This window comes from Asterias rubens, chromosome 15, assembly GCF_902459465.1.
Source record: "Asterias rubens chromosome 15, eAstRub1.3, whole genome shotgun sequence".
NCBI classification, from domain to species: Eukaryota; Metazoa; Echinodermata; class Asteroidea; order Forcipulatida; family Asteriidae; genus Asterias; species Asterias rubens.
The window spans coordinates 3,236,940-3,263,716 of NC_047076.1; the positions used below are offsets into that span (position 1 = coordinate 3,236,940).

Consider the following 26,777-nt stretch of genomic DNA (forward strand, 5'->3'; position numbering starts at 1 on the left):
GTTTGGTAAAGACTCGTGAGTTAAGGAGTACATCAAGTTTGGGTAGAAAGCATTTTTAAGAGACATTTCACCTTGTCTCATTTCACTTTTACCTGTCACTTGCAAGTACTGCGGTTGTATATATGGAAAAAGTAATAAATTTGAATTCTCAAAAAAAATTAATATAATACAGATTGTGTACATCCTATAGGGACCATCTTCCTGTGTGGACTTCGCTCCAGATTTTTGGCGATATCTAAAAAATGCAACAACACATTTTCATTTTGTTATATTTTATATTTCCATTTGTATAGGATCGAAACATTCGAACGGTGTAAAAACTCACTTGGTGTATCTCAACATATGCATAAAATAACAAACCTGTGAAAATTTGAGCTCAATCTGTCGTCGAATTTGCGAGATAATGATGAAAGAAAATACATCCTTGTCACACGAAGTTGTGTGCGTTTAGATGCTTGATTTCGAAACCTCAAATTATAAACCTGAGTTCTCGAAATTGCTTCTTTCTCGAAAGCTACATGACTTCAGAGGGAGCCGTTTCTCACATTATCAACCTCTCCCCATTACTCGTCACCATGTAAGGTTTTATGCTAATAATTATTTTAAGTAATTACCAATGCCTTTAAACATCGTTATTTTTACCATGATTAATTATGTATAACACCTATCATTGTTTCCACTATCCCTGGGGCAGAATCTCTCAGACTATATAATAATGTGTGAGAGACTGATAGAGAATAGACATTGATCACAGCGTGTTCGTCTGTCAGGTATCCTGTATACGCAGTGTCTATGTCAGTTCGATTTCCCAATCATTTACAGGCCCCAGGCTATTGTTATATCAGCCCAGCCTGATGATGTGATGGGGAAAAAAACGAACGAATGGGAAACAAGCAATCAAGATGCCTATTCTGCTGATACAGTCCATTAAAGGCACTAGACACTATTGGTAATTACTCAAAATAATTTTTAGCATATAAAACTTACTTGGTAACGAGCAATGGAGGTAGAGCTGTTGATAGTATAAAACATTGTGAGAAACGGCTCCCTCTGAATTAACGTAGTTTTTGAGAAAGAAGTAATTTCTCACTAAAATATTTGAATTGAATTCGATATTTCAGCTGAGATCTCGAATGCAAGCATCTAAAAGCACACAACTTGTGCGACAAGGGTAATTTTTCTTCCGTTATTCTCTCGCAATTTCGACGACCAGTTGAGTTCAAACTTAAACAGGTTTGTTATTTTATGCATATGTTGAGATACACCAATTGAGAAGACTGGTGTTTGACAATTACCAAAGGTGTCCAGTGCCTGTAAGAATGTAACTATAGGACATTGCGAATCTGTATAGACCTACGTCTATTCTACATACATCTATGATTACACTGAACTGAATGGGAAACGAGAAATCAAGATGCCTATGCTGTATGATACCGGAGGGTACACTATTGGTAACTGTCAATGGTGTATCTCAAAATATGCATAAAATAACAAACCTGTGTAAATTTGAGCTCAGTTGGTCATCGGAGTTGGGAGAAAATGATGAAAGGAAAAACACCCTTGTTTGGACGAATTGTTGTGCTTTCAGATAGGAATAAAATAATTCTAGCTAGAAGTATTTTATTATTTTAGTGAGAAATTGCCTCTATTTCAAAATCTAATGCTACTTCAGAGGGAGTCGTTTCCCACAATGTTGTATACTATCAACAGCTCTCCAATGCTCGTTACCAAGTCAGTTTTTAAGTTAATATTTGTTTTGAGTATTAATTACCAAACGTGTACCTTCCCTTTAAGAATGTAATAGGGACATTGAAAGTTTTACAGACCTACATATATTGCACATCTACATCTATGATTACACTGAACTGAATGGGAAACGAGAATTCAAGATGACTCTGTCAATACCGTCCCTTAAAGTAATGAACACTATTGGTAATTGTCAAAGACAAGTCTTCTCACTCGCTGTATCTCAACATATGCATACAATAACAAACCTGTGAAAATTTGAGCTCGATTGGTCGTCGGAGTTGCGAGATAATAATGAAAGAAAAAAACACCCGTGCAACACGAAATTGTGTGCTTTCGGATGCTTGATTTCGAGGCCTCAAATTCTAAACTTGAGGTCTCGAAATCAAATTCGTGGGAAATTACCTATTTCTCGAAAACTACGTCATTTCAGAGGGAGCCGTTTCTCACAATGTTTTATACCATCAACCTCTCCCCATTACTCGTTACCAAGCAGGGTTTTATGATGATAATTTTTCTGAGTAATTACCAACAGTGTCCACTGCCTTTAAGAGTGTACTTAGGGACATTATGAATTGTACAGACCTATACATCTAGCAATATCTTATGGACTAAGCCTGTGAGGTCATTAGCAGTATCTAGTGTTTGCAATGTTTAAATCCTAAATAAACAATAACGAGACTTATCGCTCGAACTATGTGTTAAATATATTTAAAGGGAAAGAATACCCTTTTTTACCGTTTGAATGTTTTATTTGCTATGATAATGTAGATAAGATATACGCCATAATGCTACAACTTAGCAAATATAATTGGCTGTTTACCAACCAAGAGGTCATTATGGTATAACCATAATTCTACCTCCATTGTATAACATAGCCTGCCTCATTAAAGCCAGGAAACTACACAGCAGTTCCAGGTAATGTTCAATTAGGAAAATTCATTCACATTTCAGTTGTTCTCATTATTTTTCCTAGGGACATATGGACACACTGTTTTCAATTTGGACACCATATTTTATCGTTCAATTTTTGTTTATACATGTTAAAAATGTTAGCATAAAAACTAACAATTGGTAACGGGAAAGAATACCCTTTTTTACCGTTTGAATGTTTTATTTGCTATGATAATGTAGATAAGATATACGCCATAATGCTACAACTTAGCAAATATAATTGGCTGTTTACCAACCAAGAGGTCATTATGGTATAACCATAATTCTACCTCCATTGTATAACATAGCCTGCCTCATTAACTAATTAATTACCTTTTCTCCCCGTCCCACCTTTGATCCTGTGAATTATGTGCTTCCATCTGTTTATGGTCAAACCAACCCGTGAACCCCCCCCCCCTCCCCTTTGTCTCCGTATTAATTGTTTACCCCCTTGTATTTCCTGCATGTGATTTCTGACCATGTCTCTCTCTAGTTATGTATTTCTATTTGACCATGCTGATGTCACACTTAAATACAGTGGACACTATTGGTAATTGTCAAAGATCAGTCTTCTCACTCGGTGTATCTTAACATAATGCATAGAATAACAAACCTGTGTAAGTTTGAACTCAACTGGTCGTCGAAATTGCGAGAGATTAATGGAAGAAAAAACACCATATGCATAAAATAACAAACCTGTGAAAATTCTAGCTCAATCGGTCCTCGAAGTTGCGAGATAATAATGAAAGAAAATACATCCTTGTCACACGAAGTTGTGTGCTTTCAGATGCTGATTTCGAGACCTCAAATTCTAAATCTGAGGTCTCGAAATCAAATTCGTAACAAAATTATTGTTTTCTCGAAAACTACATCACTTCAGAGGGACCTGTTTCTCACAATGTTTTACACCATCAACCTCTCCCCATTACTCGTTACCAAGTAAGGTTTTATGCTAATCATTATTTTGAGTAATTACCAATAGTGTCCACTGCCTTTAAGGTAAACCCTCCCTTTTGTTGTTAGGCACCGGTCTCTATGATGGGGTATAACTGAAGATCAACATATGAGTGTGCGAGTACAGTACAGTATCATACTCATAGACCGGTCTAATTCATACGAGGCAATAAAGCCAGGAAACTACACAGCAGTTCCAGGTAATGTTCAATAAGGAAAATTCATTCACATTTCAGTTGTTCTCATTATTTTTCCTAGGGACATATGGACACACTGTTTTCAATTTGGACACCATATTTTATCGTTCAATTTTTGTTTATACATGTTAAAAATGTTAGCATAAAAACTAACAATTGGTAACGAGAAACGGAGAGCTGCTGAGAGTATAACACATTGTGAAAAACGGCTCCCTCTGAAGTAATGTAATTTTGTTCTCTCACTAAATAAAAACAATTTCAGCTGAAAGTCTTTTATTTAAAGCTGAAAGCACACAAATTTACAACAAGTGTGTGTGTTTCTTTCATCATCTCCTGGCAACCTCGATGGCCAATTGAGCCCAATTTTCACAGGCTTGTCATTTTATACATTATGTTGGGATACACCAAGTGAGAATACTGGTCATTGACAATATTTCCCAACGCGTCCAGTGCCTTTTACGAATGGTAAATAAACAATTTAAACAGTCACGCAGTTTTAAAGTTTCCAGCAATGTTGATACCTTTTTACCGAATCCTGGCTAAAAAACCTTGCCTATGTTTGGGTAGTAAGTTAAAGCGAGAAGAAGGTTTGGGGTGCCTTAAATATTTCGGATTTTTTTTTACCCCGAATGACAAGGACCGTTTGTTTGGTGACGAGAAAAATCACAACATGATCAAATTTCATCGGAGCTGCTCAGGCGGCAAATGACGCTCACTTTTTCTGCCAAAAGCAAAACAAAATGGACGCGGCAATATTGAGCATTGATAATTCTTACAGTAGGGAGAAAGGTCAGCAATTCGATTATTTCTAACCCTTTGGGTATTTTTTAAAGATCGAAGGCAGCCTTCACGTACTACTAGTATTCACCACAAAAGCATCTTGCAACGATGTATGAACGCATCCGATGGACACAAAACATCCGTCGGGTAGGGAGGATGTCAAACAGCAGTTGACTTTCCGTTGTTTCGGAATCATAATTAATACGTGTGTTGACACTGCGCATATCGGCAAGTTCCGGCCAGTGCCTTTTGAGACGAAAGTCCAAATGGTCGTCGAAACATCTGCCAATCTATATCCAACCTGCTGTGCTGAATAGAATTAAGAATTAAGAAGAACAATCCGTAATTTGCTCTTTATCTTCGTGTTGTGTAAACGACCTCGAATTATGATGAGCGATGACAAAACAACACATTTAAAATAGCGTGATTTTTGTGAATGGAGTGCATCCGTATTAACCCGTTGATAACCGGCAGTTCGCTACCATAACAACTTCAAAATATGATTTGTGGCTACCAACAAAACCTCCAGTGAACAGCTTGCGATATATAATTGGTGTTATCATGTTTTGTGTACATGTAGATATAATCTCTTACAAAATATTAAAGAATACGATAAGTTCACTGGACGCTTTACTAGTAAGACGAGAAGACTCGTCCTAGGATGGGTTCAATGCGTTCTCACGTAGGCTTATAATAAGATTACGGAACTTAACTCGTCTTAAGTCCTAAGATTAATCCTAAGTTAGGGAGAGTTTGGTAAAATCGACGGCTTGCAACTTATTGAAACTTTATAAGAGTCGACTCACAGACACAACAATGGAAAAGTAACCCCGTCTACGGCCTGCGCACAACACAACTCTCAGACTTGGATAGTCTTTCACGCGTGCACGTTTCATTAAAGATGGCGGCCAATGACGTCATGACTCATGTACAATCCATGCATTACCAATTATATCCCGATTGTAAAGGAAAACCATATATATTATATGATCTGAGACATTGCATGGTGAGGTATCAATGTATATTTGGTTTGCGGTAACACCATATGTGTATCTACTTGCCAGGTAGAGTTTGTTCTTAGAGAACTGTCTTACTTTATTCTACTTCCGCGGAGTAGATAATCGGAGGTTCAAGAGACTTCTCAGTTCTGAAAAGAACTGTCCTGCTTTTTAGCTATTACCAGGGCGGATGGTATAGAAAATAGACTGAACTACTACTTTAGCTTATATACGAAAACCATATAGGCTTAAAATACAAGATAATAAGATAATCAAAGTACAAACGGGATGTAAGTAGGTGAACATTTTAAGACGCATTCTCATCCTCGTTTGTTTCTCCTACTAACACGTTCAGTAAAAATGGTAAATTGGCTCATCGCTATATTCCTAGTGTAGGGGCGTCATACTATAATTTCATACGAAAACAAAGTAAGTATCCCTGAGGGTCCGCTTAGCGTTTATTATTCACACTTGTTTTTCAGAATGCGTCTCAAACAAAAATAATTAGGTCGTCATTTTTCATTATTGGTATTCCCTGGTGATTGAGCACTTTGATTGGATTTGGTTGGTTTCCATGACAACATGATGTCAGTATTCTTCATTGAACATTGTCGTGCAACATGGTGTGTGGTTCATCATGATTTGTTTTTAAGGGCAATGTACCTTTTGATTTTGAAAATGCAGGCTAAAGCCTTCCGTGGACACGATTGGTAGCTGCTCAAAATAATTATTCGCATAAACCTTACTTGGTGACGAATAATGGCGAGCTGTTGGCAGTACAATACATTGTGAGAAACGGCTCCCTCTGAAGTAACGTAGTAGAAGTAAATTTCCATGACTTTGACTTTGAGACCTCAGAATTAGATTTTGAGGTTTCGAAATGAAGCATCTGAATGTACACAAGTTCGTGTGACAATTGTGTTCTATTTTTTTTTCTTTACTATCTCGCAAATTCGACGACCAATTGCGCTCAAACTTTCACACAGGCTTGTTATTTCATGCATATGTTGAGATACACCAAGTAAGAAGACTTGACTTTGACAATTACCAATAGTGTCCAGTGTCTTTATAGGCAGTGGACACTATTGGTATTTGTCAAAGACTAGCCTTCACAGTTGGTGTATCTGAACATATGCAAGAAATAACTAACCTGTGAAAACTTGAGCTCGATCGGTCATCGAAGTTGTGAGATAATAATACAAGAAAAAACGCCCTTTTCACATGAAGTTGTGTGCGTTTAGATGGTTTATTTCGAGACCTCAACTTCTAAACTTGAGGTCTCGAAATCAAATTCGTGGAAAGGATAGACTGCTGTTTTACTTCTTAGCTCAAAGTTGTCACGGTAAGACGATAATAACTTGTATACGATTACCTGCCTAGCAAGTAGATACACACATGGTGTTACCGCAAATCAAATGTATATTGATACCTCATCAAGCAATGCCTCAATTATCCCATTATCTCATTTGCACGGAAGTTCCTTTCCCTTGGGCCGACTTCACAATGAAATAAATGTTGAAATAAAGCTCTGTCTGAACAGTTATTTGTTTGTTTATTTATTTATTTATAGATCTTTTTACAGAATACAAACAATCAGCACAAGAGCTGTTTATATTATGATCCTGTGTTATAAAAAAAGGGCAAACAAAACGTTATTAAAAAAAATACAAACAGTCAGAGTAAACAGATTTTACATAAAAAAAAAATAAATAAATAAAAAAAAAACATTAGGATTAAAATAAAAGTTAATGGCCTGACGTTTCGACCCTAGCAGAGTCTTTCTCGAAGGCTAAATGACAACACAACAAACATGAACAGGTAACTAAGTGAAACATAAGCAGTGAAGTGGAAATACATTAATTGGGGTTAGAAAGCATACATACAAAAGCAGGGGGTAAACAATGAATAGGGGGACACAAAGGGGGGGTGAAGGGAAGGGACTGGCGTATATAAACGACTAATAAACCTTTTGTTTTGCTGTCTCCTTTTTTCCCCATAGCCTTTTAGCCTGAGCCTCATTCACTAATAAATTACTTTTAACCCAACCTCACCACCCTTGATGTTGTCCTTTGTGTTTCCATCTTCTTGCTTGTGGTCAAGCCAGTCCCTTCCATTAACCCCCCCCCCTTTTTGTCCCCCTATTCTTTGTTTACCCCCTGCTTTTTTATGTATGCTTTCTAACCCAAGTCATGTATTTCCACTTCACTGCTTATGTTTCACTTAGTTACCTGTTCATGTTTGTTGTGTTGTCATTTAGCCTTCGAGAAAGACTCTGCCAGGGTCGAAACGTCAGGCCATTAACTTTCTTTTTGCATTTATACTCTCGGTCCATTTGGTTGGTAAGTTGTTTGCAACAGCTAATTCTATTTTCTCATTAAAATAAACTTAAACATTTATTTGTGTAAACATATTTTAAAACCACCAACAGACGATGCATGTTGGGCCTCAGTTGGTAACTTACTCCATTTAGCAGCACCAGAATGATCAAAAGATTGCTTTAAAACCTTCCATGTAAAAGCTTAGGGAGAACAACATTAAGAGAATCAGCATTTCTAGTATTTAACCCATGCCCATTTATACATTATTGCAGGCTGAAAAGAAATCCCTCCCCTGTTCAAAAGTCTACCAAGAAAGAGTTCTCAATATAGCATCACCATTTCTTGTGGAGCGCCCCAGTCATACGTAGTCCCCTTGGGAGGCCCCTGTATTTTCCCTACTTTGTTTTACCCTTTGTCCAAACCGTAAAATGAGCACTCCGGGACTCAGGTTAACAAAGAGCTAAAGATTGGTATTAACTGCAAATCACTCTTATTAATTGCTATTAGCAAAGTGCCATTACAAAATATACATTACTCATTTTGTGACATTGGCAACTCGTGTTAAATCTTCGTGTTTTGTGAAATTATAGAGGTAAAGGGTAGATATATATTTGTTTCAGCCGAGGTGAAATATTGACCCTATTTAGCATGCATGGCGTGTAGCAAAGAAGTGACGTCATAGGAGAAGGGTCTCTTGGAATCAAAATGGCGCGTAGAGATGCGTGATATCATTGGGCGCGTATGTTGTAAACAGCGTGCGCGCTCCTTATTAAAAACACCGTCTCTCGCCAAAATGATAGCCTAGCTGCGGTGCATGCACTGCCTTGAAACTGTATGGTGGGTACCGGTTGTACATATTTACCAAAGTTTTAAAGTGATAACAAAAACTCGAATGGTTCCATTTTCAGGACTGAAGTGCTGGAAGGACTGAAGATTCAACAAGACACGCTAATCAAACCGTGCGGATGGCAACAGAACTTGGTCACGGTGAAACGACTGAGGCCAAGACTACCATGGCCCGCCTTGTCGGTTTCACGGCCTACTTTACGGGGACCGTTGAGCCCCTGGACCGGTGGGTCGCCACGAAGCCGTGCCCGGTACGATTCCTGAACGCTTGCTGCCGTGGCTTCGGACAGCCCATCTTTTTGAACAACCCAATCAGCGGGCTGATCATCATGGTAGCTTTGTTCGTTCAGAATCCCTGGCAGGCATTGTGTGGTATCTTAGGACTCGTTGTGGCCCAGCTGACTGCCATGGCAATGAGACAGCCGAGAGGGGGCGTGGATAGCGGTGGGGTGGCGTTTCAGGGTCTACTGACCGGCTTGGTGATACCGGCGTTGACCGGTCTGCTCGACTGGCAGGCGTTGCTCCTGCTGCCAGTCGCCCTATTCGCTATATTCAGGTTGGTGTTTTGTATTGTTTGTGGTTGTTTGTTTTGTTTTGCTTGGTCGTTTGTATGTTTGTTTGCTCTTCTTTGGCAGTGGCAGTGAGAGCTGGGAATTCACCTAGCCCTGGCGGCCTTACACTTTCGTATTGTACTACAGTGTTCCTGTGTACAGAGAAAGAGTCCTATATAGGGCTAGGAATTCACCTATAGCATGAACACCTGAAATAATGACATAACCTAATGAAATAATTGTAGAAACAAATGATTTGGCCCACAAGATCGGTGCCTGTCTTTCACAGGGGACCAGTCTATCTTTCACAAACAACCCCTTGCATTCGCTCCCATTTTAGGGCTATACTTGATGCCAGACAATGTCTTGTTCGGGAAAATTCGTCAGATAAAACGAACGTAGTCCCGAGATTTACACGGGTAAAAAACCCAAATGTGAACGAATCGCTCATCGACAGTTATCGGTCTTGTTCGGCAAAATTCGTCATATAAAACGAACGTAGTCCCGAGATTTACACGGGTAAAAAAACACAATGTGAACGAGTCGCTCATCGACAGTTATCGGTCTTGTTCGGCAAAATTCGTCAGATAAAACGAACGTAGTCCCGAGATATACACGGGTAAAAGAAAACAAATTTGAACGAATCGCTCATCAACAGTTATCGGTCTTGTTCGGCTAAATTCGTCAGAAAAAACAAACGTAGTGCCGAGAAACACGGGTAATATAAAACAAATGTGAACGAATCGCCCACCGACAGTTCTCGGTCTTGCTCGGCAGTGTTCGTTTGGTTATCATGACGAGATTTATACACGGTTTATATATCTAATTTTACCAACGAAATCGCACATCGGCAGTTCTCGGGCCAGCTCGACAATGTTCGTAATTTAAAACGTACGTCATGCTGAGATATATTTACAATTTAAATCTAATTGTCTTTTATGTTTTATAACAGTCAGTCCCGATCCGTTGTCGCACCTGCCCCCATCCAGTGCATTGAATATCAATAACAAATAACTGCACAATATTGACGTTTATAATTTAATCAAATTACCGAATGGTTGACCTTCCCAAGCTTTAAGTCTTAATTCAATTCGCAAGGAACTCATCTGCCTGCTTCTCAAATAGACACTACTGCTCCAAAAATGTTATAAAAAGAAAAACTATTGGAATATAGACTGCAATTTAAAAATGCAATCTTTCTCATTTGGCTAAAAAAACTGTTTAACAAGATAGGGTTTATCAGAAGAAAAAAAAATACTATGTAATCTTTATTGTTTGTGACTGGCCCCCAGTTCTATTGGTATTTACTCAAAATAATTATTAGCATAAAACCTTACTTGGTAACGAGTAATGGGGAGAGGTTGATAGTATAAAACATTGTGAGAAACAGCCCCCCTCTGAGGAAACGTAGTTTTGAGAAAGAGGTTATTTTCTCACTCAAATAAAAGACTTCAGCAGGCCAAAAGCCTTTTATATCTTAAAGCACACAATTAATGTGTCCAACAAGGGTGTGTTTTTTGCCGTTATTATCTTGCAACTGCGTTGACCCATTGAGCCCAAATTTTCACAGACTTGTTATTTACGTATGTTGGGATACACCAAGTGAGAACACTTGTCTTTGACAATAACCAAGGGTGTCCAGTGCCTTTAAGGAAAGGTTTTTTCCAGCACTTGCTCTCCCTAAAATAAAATTAAAAACGCTGTTCGACACACAAAAATTTCACATGTATTCCAATACGGTTTACGGTGTACAGTAAGTGTTCTATCCATGATTATAATTGCATAGAGTAAAATCGAGTATACAGCATACTTGAATGGGCTACACTTATGTCCACGTGCTACAATTTCAAAATGTCAGGCTATATCTATAGGTGCTGCATTATTGACTTGAAAACCAAATCTACAGCTTAAAGGCAGTGGACACTGTTGGTAATTACTTAAAATAATTAGCAGCATAAAACATCACTTGGTAACAAAGTATGGGGAGAGGTTGATAGTATAAACTATTGTGAGAAACGGCTCCCTCTGAAGTGACGTAGTTTTCGAGAAAGAAGTAATTGTCCACAAATTTGATTTCGAGACCTCAAGTTTAGAATTTGAGGTCTCAAAATCATGCATCTGAAAGCACACAACTTCGTGTGACAAGGGTGTGTTTTTCTTTCATAGTTATCTCGCAACTCCAACGACCAGTCGAGCTCAAATTTTAGCAGGTTTGTTATTTTATGCACAGGTTTAGATACACCAAGTAAGAAGACTGGTCTTTGACAATTACCAATAGTGTCTAGTGTCCTACCTCTAGACTGAGTATTTAGCTGTGCCATATGGCACACGAGTAGGATCCTTGCTATAATATGCAAACACTAACGCCAGTAGCCACTGACTGTTGAAGACTAAAGGCCGGTTTATAGTCGGTCGCGCGATGGTCGCGCGACGGAAGACTTGCGCGCAATCTTAAGACTGAGGCCTAAAAACCATGTCTTTTTATGATCGCGCGTCAAGATTTCCGACGCCCGACCATCGCGCGACCGACTATAACTCGGCCTTAATATCACCACTCGACCTATATAGCCCGTTTTATACTTCCTGCGAATTCGAGTGCGATACGTCACAAGGTTTTTTTTTTTTGCAGCGAAAGTTTCGCAGGAGATGGGCACATTTCAACTGATGCGAATTATTTTTTTTTGCCAATTAATTGACCACATTTTTAAATGAAATTTTCCCATGTTATTTGTATTGTGTATTATGGGTAGATAAACTTATGACTTCTTCGTGTTGAAGCAACAGTTTGTTACATTACATCGAAAGAAAAATGAGACGATCCACTGTTGGAAAAAAAAAATATCATCACTTTTCCTAATGAAACTGTTATCACATTGTACGGTGGTTGTGTAGCTGTTAGTAACACGCGTGAACTTAATCGCTGTATTTCGCAAGCCATGCGGGGCCCATTAAAGGGGGCTTTAAATACGTACGGGGGTTAAATCCTGTACTCAAACGATAAGTGTTCCGGATTAAATCCTATTTTTCCACGAAAGTGTTCCGGAGTTGAACTCTACTCTGCCGTTCCTACCCTTCTACGTTAATAGTGTCTATAGTTTCTTTTACGATATTGAGTTGGTAAATTCTATCTCAGTCACTCAAGCTGTACTGCCTTTAGTTATACATTTAATGCTCACATTATTAAAAAAAAAAAAATATAGCCCAAATGTTAGGTGTTTCGATGTAATTTTTCTCTTCCGATCATCAATACAGAGAACCTTTAAAGGCACTGGAACCTATCGGTAACTACTAAATTGTAAGCAATAAAAAAAAAACTTACTCGGTAACGAGCAACAGAAAACCGTTGAAAGAAGAACTTCCTCTGAAGTAGATTTTGAGAACGGGGTAATTGTTCACTCAAACATTAAAAGATGTTCAGGCCTTGAGCATTTTTAGGTATCTGAAAGCAGGTAAGAACACAAGTTTGAGCAACAATAGTATTTTTTTCTTGTACAATTCTCTCGCAACTTGGTTATGATTGGTTATGTTATATGCATATGTTGAGATACGCCAATGCGAATACAGATCTGTGACAATTACCAGTGGGTGACCTGCCGTCGATTTCACAAAACTCTTCCCAACTTAAGACTAATCTTAGGACTTAGGACGAGTCCCAACCCTGCACTGTAGCATGCAGACCTTAAGATTAATCCTATAAGCTCGTCCTAACTCGAGATAAGACGAGTCCTAACTCTTTGTGAAATCGACCCCAGTGTCTTTAAGAAAAGAAAATAGTTAACTTGGGAAGTCCTTGGTTTCACAACAAATCCATTCTGCATGGTCTGTTTGGCTTGACATGATTTTGAAATAATATCACCGATCCTCCACTAACATTTCTCAGAGACTGCAATAATACTGTGATACATCTACTCCATCTCCCACCACACAGCGTGTTCCTCTCCAGTGCACTCGGCAATCTCCTTGGCCAGTGGGGCATACCTGCCTTCAACCTACCCTTCAACGTCGCCACGTTTCTCTTCGTGGCTGCATCCGGCCCCACCCATCCATACTTCCGCCCCGCTCCAGCGGGACCTCAAGTCGGGATGATGACGGTGGTGCCTAACGCTACGGATCAACCGATCAACTGGCTCATGGTGGGTAGATTTTAAGTTTATGTAATTATTATTTGAGGCAGTGTGAGAGGTTTTGCAAATCTCGGGTGAATAAGAATATCCAGGACGCAGTTTTTTTTCTGAAGTATATGCCATCCTGAAAATTTTCCTGATACTTTTTTTTTAAGATTCCTTTTTTGAAATCGATTTATAAGAAGAAAAAAATCCCCATTGAAAAGCACTACGACAGCGACAATTTCGGTGTACAGGAAAAAACTGCTTCCGGGACCAAGTTGGAATATCGAGTTTCAATTTAATTTCCCGATGTATGAGTGTACCTTCGTGCAAACACAGGGTTAATACATCATCAAGTCGCTAGTTAAATCTATACATCATTCTCACCGAAACGTCGTCCTTAATCTCAGTTTGGGACCCCCCCCCCCAACATGTTTTACTAATGTAAAGCGCACCATGGAAAAGATTACTTCGGTTTTACCTGACGTCTTACTTCTCCCCCCCCCCCCATTTTGTTGCGATCTTCGCTGAAAGCATAAACCTCATCCTCAAGAGACACAAATCCCCTGATACGTGCTACTTTTTCAATTTTCTTGGAGTGAACCTAAGCCGATGAGTAATTCGCCGGAAGAAGCAGACACACAATCCTCGTATTTTGATTATACTTTTCTCCTCTTCAAGCCATTGGACACTTTCGGTAAACAGTATTGTCCAAAGGCCCACACTTCGTGTATCACAACTTATTTATAAAAATTAAAACAAAAACTGTGCAAATTAATTTGGCTCAATCGGTCATCGGAGTCGGGAGAACACAACGGGAAAACCCACCAGTGTTTCCGCACGTTTCGCCGTGTCATGACATGTGTTTAAAATAAATCCGTAATTCTCGATATCGAGAATTTATAATTGTTTGATTGTTTTCTCAAACAAATAAAGCAATTCATGGAATAATAATATAAATCTGCGAAGATTTTGTCTCAATTTTGGTCAACGAAGTTGTAAGAGAATAATGAAAGAAAGAAAAAAACCTTTGCTGCACACATTGGTGTGAATTAAGACGCATAATAAGGCTTAGGCTTTATTTAAGTCGTTTAACATTTGCGTGAGAAATTACCTCTTTCTCAAAAACTGTTACTTCACCAGAGGGAGACGTTTCTCACAATGTTTGACACTATCAACAGCTCCCCATTGCTCGTTATACTAAGTAAGGTTTTTCGCTAAAAATATAAAATTTTGTCTAGGGCCTTTAAAGGATTCGGGTACTTTTTCAAAATGTCAACAGATTTACATTAAACTTACAGGGTTTGAAGATAATGATACTGAAAAGCTTCCCTTTGAATATTACTAACTGAAGTTGTGTAGTTTTTGAGAAATGAGTAAAACAAGTCACAAAATAATTTTCGTCTCACAAGACCAAAATTATTTTAGCATGTAAAATCCCCTTAACCAGTTATGACATTATACGAAAGCCAATAACCGGCTAAGTTTTTACATGCTAAAACTGAGACGAAAATTATTACTTTTACTCATTTCTCAAAAACTACAGCACCTCAGTAAGTACAATTTCAAGGGAAGCTTTCTACTATCATAATCTTCAAACTGTGTAAGTTTTATGTAAGTCTGTGAACATTGTGTTTCTTTTGTTTAGTAAACACTGTTAAAAATAATGGCAATAAAACGCAATGGTTAGAAGCGCATAATCAGCTTTCTAAAAGTATTTTGGGGAACATTTTCTTTCTAAGTACTGGGTTTTGTTAACAAATATAAGTTTGTTATGTCCCGAAACTTGAATCTGAGAAGCAGTACTGCAGTGACGCTTCTCAGGTATCCCTATTACTTGGGGATTATTCTTCCTACATGAAACATATTAATTCCGAATTTTCGGCGATGTGTCAAAAACGCGCCACCTTTAGAAATTAAACTTTCACATGTTAGTTTTATTGTACACGTCTATAAGTATTGTGTGCATCGTTTATAATGTTAAAACTCAAAAGGTTAAAAAAAACAGAGGTGCACTGTGCCTTTAAAGGCAGTGGACACTATTGGTAATTGTCAAAGACTAGCCTTCACAGTTGGTGTATCTCAACATAAGCATAAAATAACAAAACCTGTGAAAATTTGAGCTAAATCGGTCATCGAACTTGCGAGATTATAATGAAAGAAAAAAACACCCTTGCCACACGAATTTGTGTGCGTTTAGATGGTTGATTTCGAGACCTCAAGTTCTTAAACCTGAGGTCTCGAAATCAAATTCGTGGAAAATTATTGTTTTCTCTCAAACTATGGCACTTCAGAGGGAGCCGTTTTTCACAATGTTTTATACCATCAACCTCTCCCCATTACTCGTCACTAAGTAAGGTTTTATGCAAATAATTATTTTGAGTAATTACCAATAGTGTCCACTGCCTTTAATGAAGGCATGTATTATTCAGGTAGATGAAGAAAAAATGTAGAGCGAGAACCAGCAAAATTCTTTACCATTTCCCTTGAATGCAAATTAGCGAACTGATTGGCCGAACGACGCAGGCCTGCTAATTTCTCCCCTTTGTTATCAAATTCTGTGGTTGACAAAAAATGAAGATGATTTGATTTTGTTTTCCTCACAGAAAAGTATTTCCAAATTCTTTTTAAAAATTGCATCATGCGGAAAGCATTATTAGATAGATAAATGTTGGTAAAAACTGGCCTCGCAGCACAAAGACTGAATCACAACAATTTTACATCAAAAATTCCACAAATAAAAGAGGTGAACTACGCCACTATTATTGAAGCCTCAATTTTAATATTTATTGAAGCCTCAATATTTTACAATTATTTTCAGAGCATTCATGCGAGTCATGTGCCGTTATTCAAAGCCACCATGGCCGATTTATAGAATTTAACTCGCGAAGTCAGACTGGTTTTGAAATATTGAAATGAATTAGGCCTATTATAAAAAATAAAATAAAATGTTTTATTATTGGTGCGTGCAAACCTTCATTTGGACACTATTGGTAATTGTCAAAGACATGTCTTCTCACTTGGTGTATCTCAGCATATGCATAAAATAACAAACCTGTGAAAATTTGAGCTTGATTGGTCGTCGGAGTTGCGAGATAACTATGAAAAAAGACGCCCTTGTCACACGAAGTTGTGTGCTTTCAGATGCTTGATTTCGAGACCTTAATTCTAAACTTAAGGTCTCGAAATCAAATTCGTGGACAATTATTTCTTCCTCGAAAACTGCGTCACTTCAGAGGGAGCCGTTTCTCGCAATGTTTTATACCATCAACCTCTCCTTATTACTCGTTACCAAGTACGGTTTTATGCTGATAATTATTTGGAGTAATTACCAATAGTTTCCACTGCCTTTCAGCATGCCTTCAAGCCTTCTTCTTTTTATTAACGCAGGATAAATATTTACTTGAGGTCCACTAGAGAAGTTTGACCACTGTAACTGTAGGCCAACACATCTCCCTGAGGATCAGACAAACATCGTCAAACTGTCTCCCTGTGTTTACAGTGTCAGTAATTCCAGACGCAGCTTTTTTTATGTTCAAACCTACTTGCATACAAATTATGTGCCTTCATTTTCTATCTTTATATTATGATAAAGAGAAAGGGGCTGCCAAGAAAAGTAATTGATTTGTCTTAAAGGGGCACGCTGACTCCTCTTGATTTAAGCACTTTAGGCTATATATTAAAGACGTTTATTTTGAAACAAATATAGGAAAGGTATTTTAAAAGAAGAAGGATTAACATGAAATAATATCCATTGAAATTGAATTTGTACATTTGGGTAATTTATTGCCAGAACACAGGCTGCTAAATAAAAAAAAATTGACTCCACACACAAAAACAGACTAAAAAAATAATTTCAATATTTGGAGAAGATATCTCTTTTCTAAAAAACTACGTTACTTCAGAGGGAGCCGTTTCTCAAATAGTTGTATACCGTCAACAGCTCTCCATTGCTCGTTACCAAGTAAATGTTTATACTAACTGAGTGTCCAGCCGTCGATTTCACCAAACTCTTCCTAACTTAGGATTAATCTTAGGACTTAGGACGGGTTCAGTTTCGTATCCAAATACGTAGGACGCATTGAACCCATCCTAAGTCAGGACAGGTTACTCGTCCTAACTCGAGTTAGGATTCATCCTAGCGTTTCGTGAAATTGGCTGCAGTGCCTTTAAGCGTATTTCACAGGTTAGCAATTTATTTGAGCAGAGCGCCATTGGCTCAGATCAAAGAGGGACTTTCATTGACCAATCAGATGCACCGCACGTACACATCTGTGTGTTTCCAATAATTCCTCATCGGTTTACCTCTAAGTTGAGGTGCCCACTCGGCCCTTGATGACGTCAATGGATAAGGTCCCCTGATAAGGTCAATTTGAAGACGGTGTGTTTCTAGTTCTGCACGCGACACTCTTGCCTTGTTCTACGCCGGTCAATTTCCATAATAGCAATATAGGCATCAAGTGGACTCACAGAGAGTTTGTTTGTCTCGCAAAGACCGTGGGTATACAATATTGACTTCGAGGCACTGAACACTATTGGTAATTACTCAAAATATTTGTTAGCATAAAATATTACTTGTTATACGAGCTGTTGCTAGTATAAAACATAGTGAGAAACGGCTCCCTCTGAAGTAAAGTAGTTTTTGAGAAAGAGTTAATTTCTTAATCAAATTATAAAAGACTTCAGCTGAAGCCTTTATTATCCGTCATTATTCTCTTGCAAACTAATTCGGTGACCAATTCGGCCCAAATTTTCACAGCTATATAATTGTATGCATTTGTTGGGATACACGAAGTGAGAAGTGAGTGGTCTTTCACCAACTTTAACTTTGTTCGGACGATCCTTTCCAATCCAGCTTAGCGGTGCGTGCCGAGCGAGCTAAACAAATCATGGCCCAGTATTAATTTTGAAATTGACCGTGCGATGGTGTCTTTGTGCGAGCTGCGATGCATCTCGGAGAGTCGTTTACGAATTCCCATTTCGCCGACTGAGTCGGAAACAAACAGATTTATTATCCGCGCGGGTCGTTACTGAGTGATGCCAACGCTCAACACTGAACTAGGAAAGAGAATTTACATGGCAGGTGGATTGCTGTGATGATGATATATAAATAGAAGGAAGAGAAATAGGGGGAAATGAGAAAAAAATTAAAGGCGGGGGAGGTGAAGAGTAAAGGAAAACAAACAGCAGCCAAAATCCCATCTGGTATCTTTTACAAACCCTGGACACTATTGGTAATTGTCAAAGACCATTCGTTTCACTGTATCTCAACATTTCATATGCATAAAATAACTAACCTGTGAAAATTTGAGCTCAATCGGTCAACGAAGTTGAGAGATAATAATGAAAGAAAAAACACCCTTGTCGCACGAAGTTGTGCGTGTTTAGATGGTTGATTTCGAGACCTCAAGTTCTAAGTCTGAGGTCTCGAAATAAAGTTCGTGGAAAATTACTTCTTTCTCAAAAACTATGGCACTTTAGAAGAAGCCGTTTCTCAAAATGTTGTCAAAGACCATTCTTCTCACTGTATCTCAACATTTCATATGCATAAAATAACAAACCTGTGAAAATTTGAACTAAATTTGTCGCCGAAGTTGCGGGATAACTATGAAAGAAAAATACGCCCTTGTCACACGAAGTTGTGTGCTTTCAGATGCTTGATTTCTAGACCTCAAACTCTAAACCTAAGCATGTGACATTTGTTTTAATATAATAATATTATACCAGCAACGGGAATTGAAACACTGCCAAGGCAACTTTCCTTTCCTTTAATGTTATACAAAACAAACTTAATTTCCTGTCACTGCGAGGACATACTGACGAACATGATGCCCGGGGGGTAATAAACCCGTAATGAATACCTTAGTGCCCGGTAACGCCTGAAACCCCTCGATAAAAGCAAATAATAATATGTTCCCCCTCGATGAAAGCAAATAGTATGTTCTCCCATGAGTCAATATTTCTACACATGATATTTAAGCCGTTACTAATAATAAACAATAGGAAAAGGCCTGAAATTGTACACGAAAATAACACGAGCACAACCTCTAAGATTTATGGTGATGGTGTCCCTTGAAAACCTGTCCGCGGGAGGTACTGTCCCCCATGGGAAATGAACATTGGCTGGAGGGTGATGAAAAGAGGGCAACATCAGAAGAAGTTTGTACAAAGATCGCCATATGAGGGGACAGAGAGTGGGATAAAATCTCCTGCCACACATTGACTTAAGGGTTAACCCTTTAATCGTGTCGATTTGTCCAGTCGTGACGTTTCGACACGTTACAGCTTTAGTCTTCATTAGAAGACGGAAGAGATCTGGGATAATGTAAACCCTTTAGTCGTTCCCTTGTCAGGTCTTGACGTTATACAGCTTTAGTCTTTATTACAAGACGTAAGAGCTTGTGGATAAGTTTTAACCTTTAGTTTAGTCTAGTCTTCATCAATATAACTAACGAGAGATGGAGGACACATTTTACGTGTAGAGCGGTCTTCTTGACGTTTCGACCATTTATAATTGTAGTCTTTATGAAGACGGAAGAGACTTATCTAATCTTGTATTCATCAAGACACTAACAGGCATGGAGCGATACACGTCGGTCTTCTCGACGTTTCGACTGGCTACAGCTTTTTTCGTCTTCATCAGAAGCTTTGGGGATGACGTTAACATCATCCCAAGCTCCTCGCGAGAGCACCGCCACAACTCGACTATCTCGCCGCGTGGGACAGTTAACGACTTGTTCAAAAGTCTACAGTCTGCCAAATTGAGACATGTAACGCTTGATCTGGCCTGATATGATATTAACAGTTCCTGAAACACGAATCCTATAATAGTTTACACGAAACATCAAACATTACACACTGTGTCGTTCACGCAAATCAAACAGCTAAGTGGCAGGGGGCATTGGTTGACTGCTCAATCTTAAAGACAAATCATCAAGATAAATCTTTACAAAACTCAATCTTAGGAGTGTGACTTTGATGATGCAAGCATCAATTGGCACTCAGTCGGTTCATGGAGGTATAATACTCAAATTAATTCTACCTCCATGGTTAGGACACGAGAGAGATGATGGGCTGAATGCCATTACAGTTTGTCCTTGGGGAAAGAAAAGTAAATAAGGCGAATAAAAAGTAATGGAAGCCATTTTGAAGAAAAAATGCTCTCGTTCTTCCGTTGGCCTATATAGAATGATATACATTTTATTTTGTTCACTGCTTATGTTCAACATAGTTACTGTTCATGTTTGTTGTGTTGTCATAGCCTTTGGGATTCATGTGTATCGTGCGTTGTTATTTAGCCTCCCAAGAAAGACTCTGCTTTGATTTACTAGGTGCTGTCCGTCTATAGGTTCTTTATGTCTGTGGTCGAAACGTCAGGCCATTGACAATGTGTTTGGCCTTTTACACCATAGATCCTTTGTTGGAAAGTTGTTCGCAACAGCTAATTATATTTTCTCATTTTTAACTATAAGAACACAAAATCTGAAATTGCCCATTAGCCAAATATCCTTCTTCTGACATGCTCTTATTTAACCAAAATCCAAGCTTAAATTCAAATGCACATCTCCGCCACATTTTCCTTATTATCTGCCCCACCATTATAAGAAACCTTCCACAAGAACCAACAAAACCTTCTGTATCCTTCTTTCTATGTCATTCACATCTCATTAAAGGGTCTAGGTACTTTTTGTAGGACAAACAAAAAATCAACGTCACAGATTTACGCTAAACTTCCCTGAAAATATTACTTGCTGAGGTGCTGTAGTATTTAAGAAATGAGTAAACAATGTCACGAAAATACGTTTTTACATGGCCCAATTTTTGTTCGTCTCATGATCACCGAGAAGAAAATTATTTTCATGACATTGTTTTACTCTTTTCTAAAAAAAAAAACTACAGCACCTCAGCAAGTAATATTTCAAGGGAAGCTTTCTACTCTCATTATCTTCAAACTTTGCAAGTTTAATGTAAATCCGTGGATATTGTGTTTTTGTCTTTAAACAAAAGTACATAGACCCTTTGATGTAAATCCATGGACATTATGTTTTGTGTTTGAAAGAAGTACCCAAATCCTTTAATGTCTGAACTCGCCTTTATTATGTATGACCTTCATCATGACTCTGTATTTAATCTGTATTCGCAATCAAAAAAACAATAAGCTGACAAGACCACAGAAAGGCAAACAAATAAAATCAATAGCGGCCGTCAGAGAAGTGGATTATAATGAGGGACATTAAGGTTAAACAATCAATCTGGCCGTCTGTTTACACGATTCCTAGACAACACAATCAAGAAATAAAGTAATACAACCCTGATTTGGCTTTTAGCCTTCGAAAAACAATTCAAAATCTAATTACAATGTACTTGTTTTCAATCTTGGAGATGATATTCAAGGTGGAACAGTTCAATTTTAGAGAACAGAATTTCATGACAGCCCCCGTAGACTAGAAATTGTATTGTCCTTTCTATCTGAAATCCTTGTGGAGGGTTGGTAATAAATGAGAGTGGACCTATTGTGGGTTTGAGGTCAGCGAGATGTTTTTGTAAAACCTGGAGTGAGCACAGATCAGCTTGTACAAAGTATTAGTTAATTGGCAACCTCGTTCCCATGGGTGCTCGATCTCAACACGCCATTGTTTTCCCCCTTGCTCGTTCCTAAGACCTGGAATCAAATTTTTTATACAATTGGTTAAAAAAAAAGGAATCCTATCAACCAAATTAGGAAAAAAATGTCAGGATGGCAATTCTTTAGTGCTGAGGAAATTTCCCCCTGAAACTGACGAGAAGCATCAACACAAATAAATCGAGATGCATTGTTACAAACGCTTTTTATAGACCAACTCGACCAATCCGAGGCAAAGTGTTCTTTAAAAAATGTCCGTCAACCAAGGTCCAACAGCAAAACACAGCCTCAGTAAAATCCAATGCCCGAATAGTATCTGATAATAACGGTACTTAAAGATGATAAAATCGATTGGAAATTGTACCGAGTGATGTGGAAACAGTTTTCCTCCTTTTCCTTCTAAAAAAAAAAAAAAAAAAAAAAAAGTGAAGGACAAACTTCAAAAACGTGGAAATACATTAAGCGTGATTGAACATTAATTCCGTGTAATATTCTTCTTTACCAAGTCCTCTAGTTTTTGTAGAAATGCAATACACGACACGCAATATCCGACTGTACCTGAGTATAGCCTTGGGGTTGTTATATGCATGCTAGCAAATAATATTAAAGTGAAGGCATACCCGATGTATATTTTCAGATATAATTTTCAGAGAAGCAGAATTTTTATTCAGTCAATGGTGTATGTTACCGAGTCATAATTTCTACGTGGGCTAAGTCTTTATATACATGAGCCGAAATAGACGTATCCGAATTGGCGGCTATATATACATGGCTGTGGCTGATTGGCTGCGGCTACGGCTAGACCACCGCGTCGCGTGCGTTGACGTTACTCTAAGCAACAGTTGTAGCCGTAGTCGTTAGCCGCCAACTCGAATTTTGCCTAAATGTGGACACTTGAATTTAAGTGTAAGCGAAATGTTAATAAGAAAAAAAAAATCACCGAATTGATTTATTAATTTAAAAAGTTTATGTTAATAGCAAGGTCGATTTTTTATCATCACTTGACTCGAGTATCTTGCGGCAATATCATCAAAGTAATATTGACATCCAAGGATTTTTGTTGTTGCAATAAACCACTCAATATGTAGTGGTTATAATTTCACGCGGCTACTCATAATTGTAACTAATTTTTTTTTAATTTCTTTTGCCTCCCCAATCTCTCCCAGCGTGTGGTGCGCGTTTTCTCTCAAAGTATATTCTCTCCAATTAAATTACTTCCCCACTGACCGTTGAGTTAATAAGTAATTTCTTTTTCCTCTCATTGATTTGTCATTTAAAATTAAATATCAATTCCTTGAAAGTGACCAATGAACAGACGCACAATACACGCATTTACGTTTTCAGCAGGTGCATTCACAGAGGCCCAATAGGTCTTTAAGTGCATTTCTGATTTCTTTTCTTTGTGCATTACTGGTTTTCATTCCGCGCAGCAGGGCAAATTTGCCCGGTTTTTGCTCCACAACTGAAATTTCACGACATCTGACATTTAGCTACACGAGCAGAACTAATCAGGTTTCCTTGAAATTTGCGAGCCGTATAGTCGTCTTTCTTTACGACTCAATTTAAACAGTAATAATTTCAAGGTCTGAACGGAGAGCAGAAGCTATTAAGGTGCTTGGGCCGTTTTATTTCTCTGAAGAGTGTGGCTGCCTATTTTTTTATTTTTCTTTGATCGAGCAAAAAATCAGCCGCTTTCCGTTACTTGACTGAATGTCAATATTGTTTATTTAAAGGGTATAGACTCCGTCGAATTACAAAGTGACATCTGCTTTCAGATTGGCAGGTGTTTGTTTAAGGTATTTTTTGCTATTATGATTTTGAAAATAGACCAAGGAATTATTTTGATTTTATTTTAAGAGCATTAAAGAGAAACTGTCAAATCTGACCCAGGAGCTTTTAGAGTGTATGCTACAGCCAAATGTCTCAGCCCAATGTTATAAGCTGCTTAAGCACAACAAGTAGCTTAGCACAACAAAATTATGTTAACCAAAAAGCCAAGCTATCATCCCACATGCTTATCTGAGACTGGTGTCCTTGGGCCCTATAATGATCAATTAATTGTGCATGCCGTGTTTTCTTAGTTCAGGACGCGATTTCATTCAAGTGTGACGTCATTGTGACGTCACACTTTAATTAACACTAAATCATTGATTAACACACCTCAGGATTTGATGGCATAGCACCCAAGAAGTAGAAAAAGAATTTCGTAATAACAAGAACTTCTGTTTTCCCCCAAAAACTGAAATACGAAAGTGTAGCTGCATTCTGCTCCAACCAACCAAAATGGCATTCTGCACACACACACAAAAAGTCATGGCCTCGAGTTGCGACAACAATGCTTTTCCCAGCGGCCCCTTTTTCACCTTCAGATTTCTAATGGGCGTTTTCATATAATAATATCAAGTAACTTTCTCTATGTGTTGTTTGTTAGGTACTAAGCACAATACCAGTTGGTATCGGGCAGTGTTACGGGTGCGACAAACTGGCTACTGGATGCTTAATGGCATTGGCGATGCTCATCTGCTCACCTACAGTGTTCCTACACGGGGTGATCGGCTCGATACTCGGCACCCTCACCGGTAAGGTAACCTATACTACGGGGGCCCAATTTCATAGTTGCTTTAGCACAACAAGTTGCTAATCACAACACAATTTTGCTTACAAAAATAAGGTTACCAGCAGCTCTATATGAATTTGGGCCCGGGACTGTCAATCACCGTATAGGTTGTGGGTTTAAATCCTGCAAAGTTACCACTGGTCTCATAATGACGAGAATAAGTATTGTTGTCTAGTTACTGAATCAAAATTTCTTGATCTGCGCAATTTATAATTAATAAATATAAACGGTTAAACCAATGTATTTATGGGAGAGGTTGGCTAATTGTCAGTTTGGTGCTTATAATAATAACATGTTTGCAGAGTTCCTTACGCTCTCCCCAAACAAGGTTCTCTATACGTAGGCCTACCTCAAATCGAGAAGCCCATTGCCATCCAAACTATAGGCCTATTAGGTTATAACTTTTTATACCATGATTTTTCCCTTTTAAACAGGACTAGCCATGGCCGCTCCGCATGCAGATATCTACGCCGGGCTTTGGAGCTATAATTCGGTACTGACATGTGCGTCAGTCGGTGGGTTCTTCTTCGTATTAACGTGGCAATCACATTTGGTTGCTCTATTTTCGGGTGAGTGTGCATGGAATTAAGTATTATTACCATTTTAATTTGAGTTCAGAAGCGATTTGTGAACTTAAAAATGCGTAACACACGGGCATGATCAACACAAGACCGGTATTCTCACTTGGTACATCCCAACATATTACACAAAGTAGGCCTAACAAATCAGTGAACAATTTGGGTTCAATTGGTCATCACAGTTGCAAGAGAGCAATGAAAGAAAACCACCATTGTTGCACAAAAATTTGTGAGCTTTCAGATGCAAAAGGCTTCAGGTCTGAAGCATTTTGTTCTTGGTGAGAAATTACCTCTTTCTCAAAAGCTACCTTACTTCAGAGAGACAGCCGTTTCTCACAATGTTTTATACTATCAACAGCTCTCAACTATTGCTCGTAATACCAAGTAAGGTTTTTCGCTAACAATTATTTTGAGAAGTCCAGTGCCTTATAATAATAATAATTATTTATAAAACTGATATTGCACTCTCTCCAGGACCAGCCTGTTCGAGAGCGCATAAGCATGTTTAAGAAAGTGGGCCCTAAGTTTTGTGCAAAGAAAATAAATGTTACAATTGAATTGAACTTATAAACTGAATTTTCGTTTGTCTAACTTCCACTCTCTGACATCACATTCTCCCTCTCTTATCTTCCACAGCGATATTCGCCGCCGTTGTTAAAGGTGCGCTGTCTGCCGTTCTCAAACCAGCGGGTCTACCAGACATCGCGTTCCCGTTCTGCATTGCGGCCGGACTGTTCCTCCTCGTTACGAGCGAGAGTAAACTGCTCATGCGCGTCCCGATGGACAAGATCACGTGGCCTGAGGACCACAGGAGAAAGTTTAAACCAGGGGGCGTGGCCGATGTCCCAGACGGGGAGGCGTTAGAAGTGACTTGAGGGCAGTGTCTGTTTTAAAGCATATTATTTTTTACTATTCTTCGGCCCCTTTTTGATACAGGAGATGGACCTTTTAAGATTTATCTTTTTTAGAAAATAATATATATATATTGACCATCCCGTCCGAGAGTCTCTAGTTAAGATTTACAGAACTTATCACTCTCCAAAAAGAAGAAATTCTGTTCTGTCCGAAAGCAACAAGAAACTTTGTTCACTGTACGATTGTTCTCCATGTATGCCTGTGTCAGATGCAATTGTGCCATGCAATACTGTCCGCTTCCGACACTTTTGCATATATGCAATCGTGTCCGGGGCTATGCAAAAACCGTCCGGTGGACATGTACATGACTGTACATGTATGTGCGCACGTAAGCGAGCGTGCATGCACTGAACCTACGTAATGTATATGCAGCATGAATATTCACGTATTTTATTGTTTGTTTGTGCGTGTGGTAGCCAACAGGTTCAAGATAGGTGATTTATACGGGCAGACTGGAAGAAAGCCAGTCTACCGTGTCATCGTCTAGCTGCATGATGCCTTCAAAACCATGTGGAGCCTGGTAAATATTGCAGTCGGAGACAATATGCTTGATGGTTTGTGCTTCACCGCATTCACAAGAGTCGGATGGCTCAGCTCCTATTTTGTGTAGGAAAT

At 38.6% G+C, this 26,777-nt stretch overlaps 1 protein-coding gene across 3 annotated transcripts in view; it reads left to right on the plus strand.

Annotated features, from left to right (window-relative positions):
- Positions 1-26,423, plus strand: part of LOC117300084 (urea transporter 1-like) — a 28,384-nt gene extending 1,961 nt beyond the window's left edge. Inside the window, exons 2-7 of one of the 3 annotated variants that reach the window (XM_033783769.1) lie at positions 3,703-3,833; positions 8,835-9,328; positions 13,252-13,456; positions 24,484-24,631; positions 25,104-25,238; positions 25,884-26,423. In XM_033783769.1, coding sequence (XP_033639660.1) covers positions 8,892-9,328; positions 13,252-13,456; positions 24,484-24,631; positions 25,104-25,238; positions 25,884-26,122 — 1,164 coding nt within the window. In that variant the 5' untranslated portion in view covers positions 3,703-3,833; positions 8,835-8,891 and the 3' untranslated portion in view covers positions 26,123-26,423. Of the gene's footprint in view, positions 1-2,643; positions 2,665-3,702; positions 3,834-8,834; positions 9,329-13,251; positions 13,457-24,483; positions 24,632-25,103; positions 25,239-25,883 lie in introns of those variants that run through there. The other 2 variants (XM_033783771.1, XM_033783770.1) reach the window with 2 other exon arrangements.
- Positions 26,424-26,777: the final 354 nt, after the last annotated feature.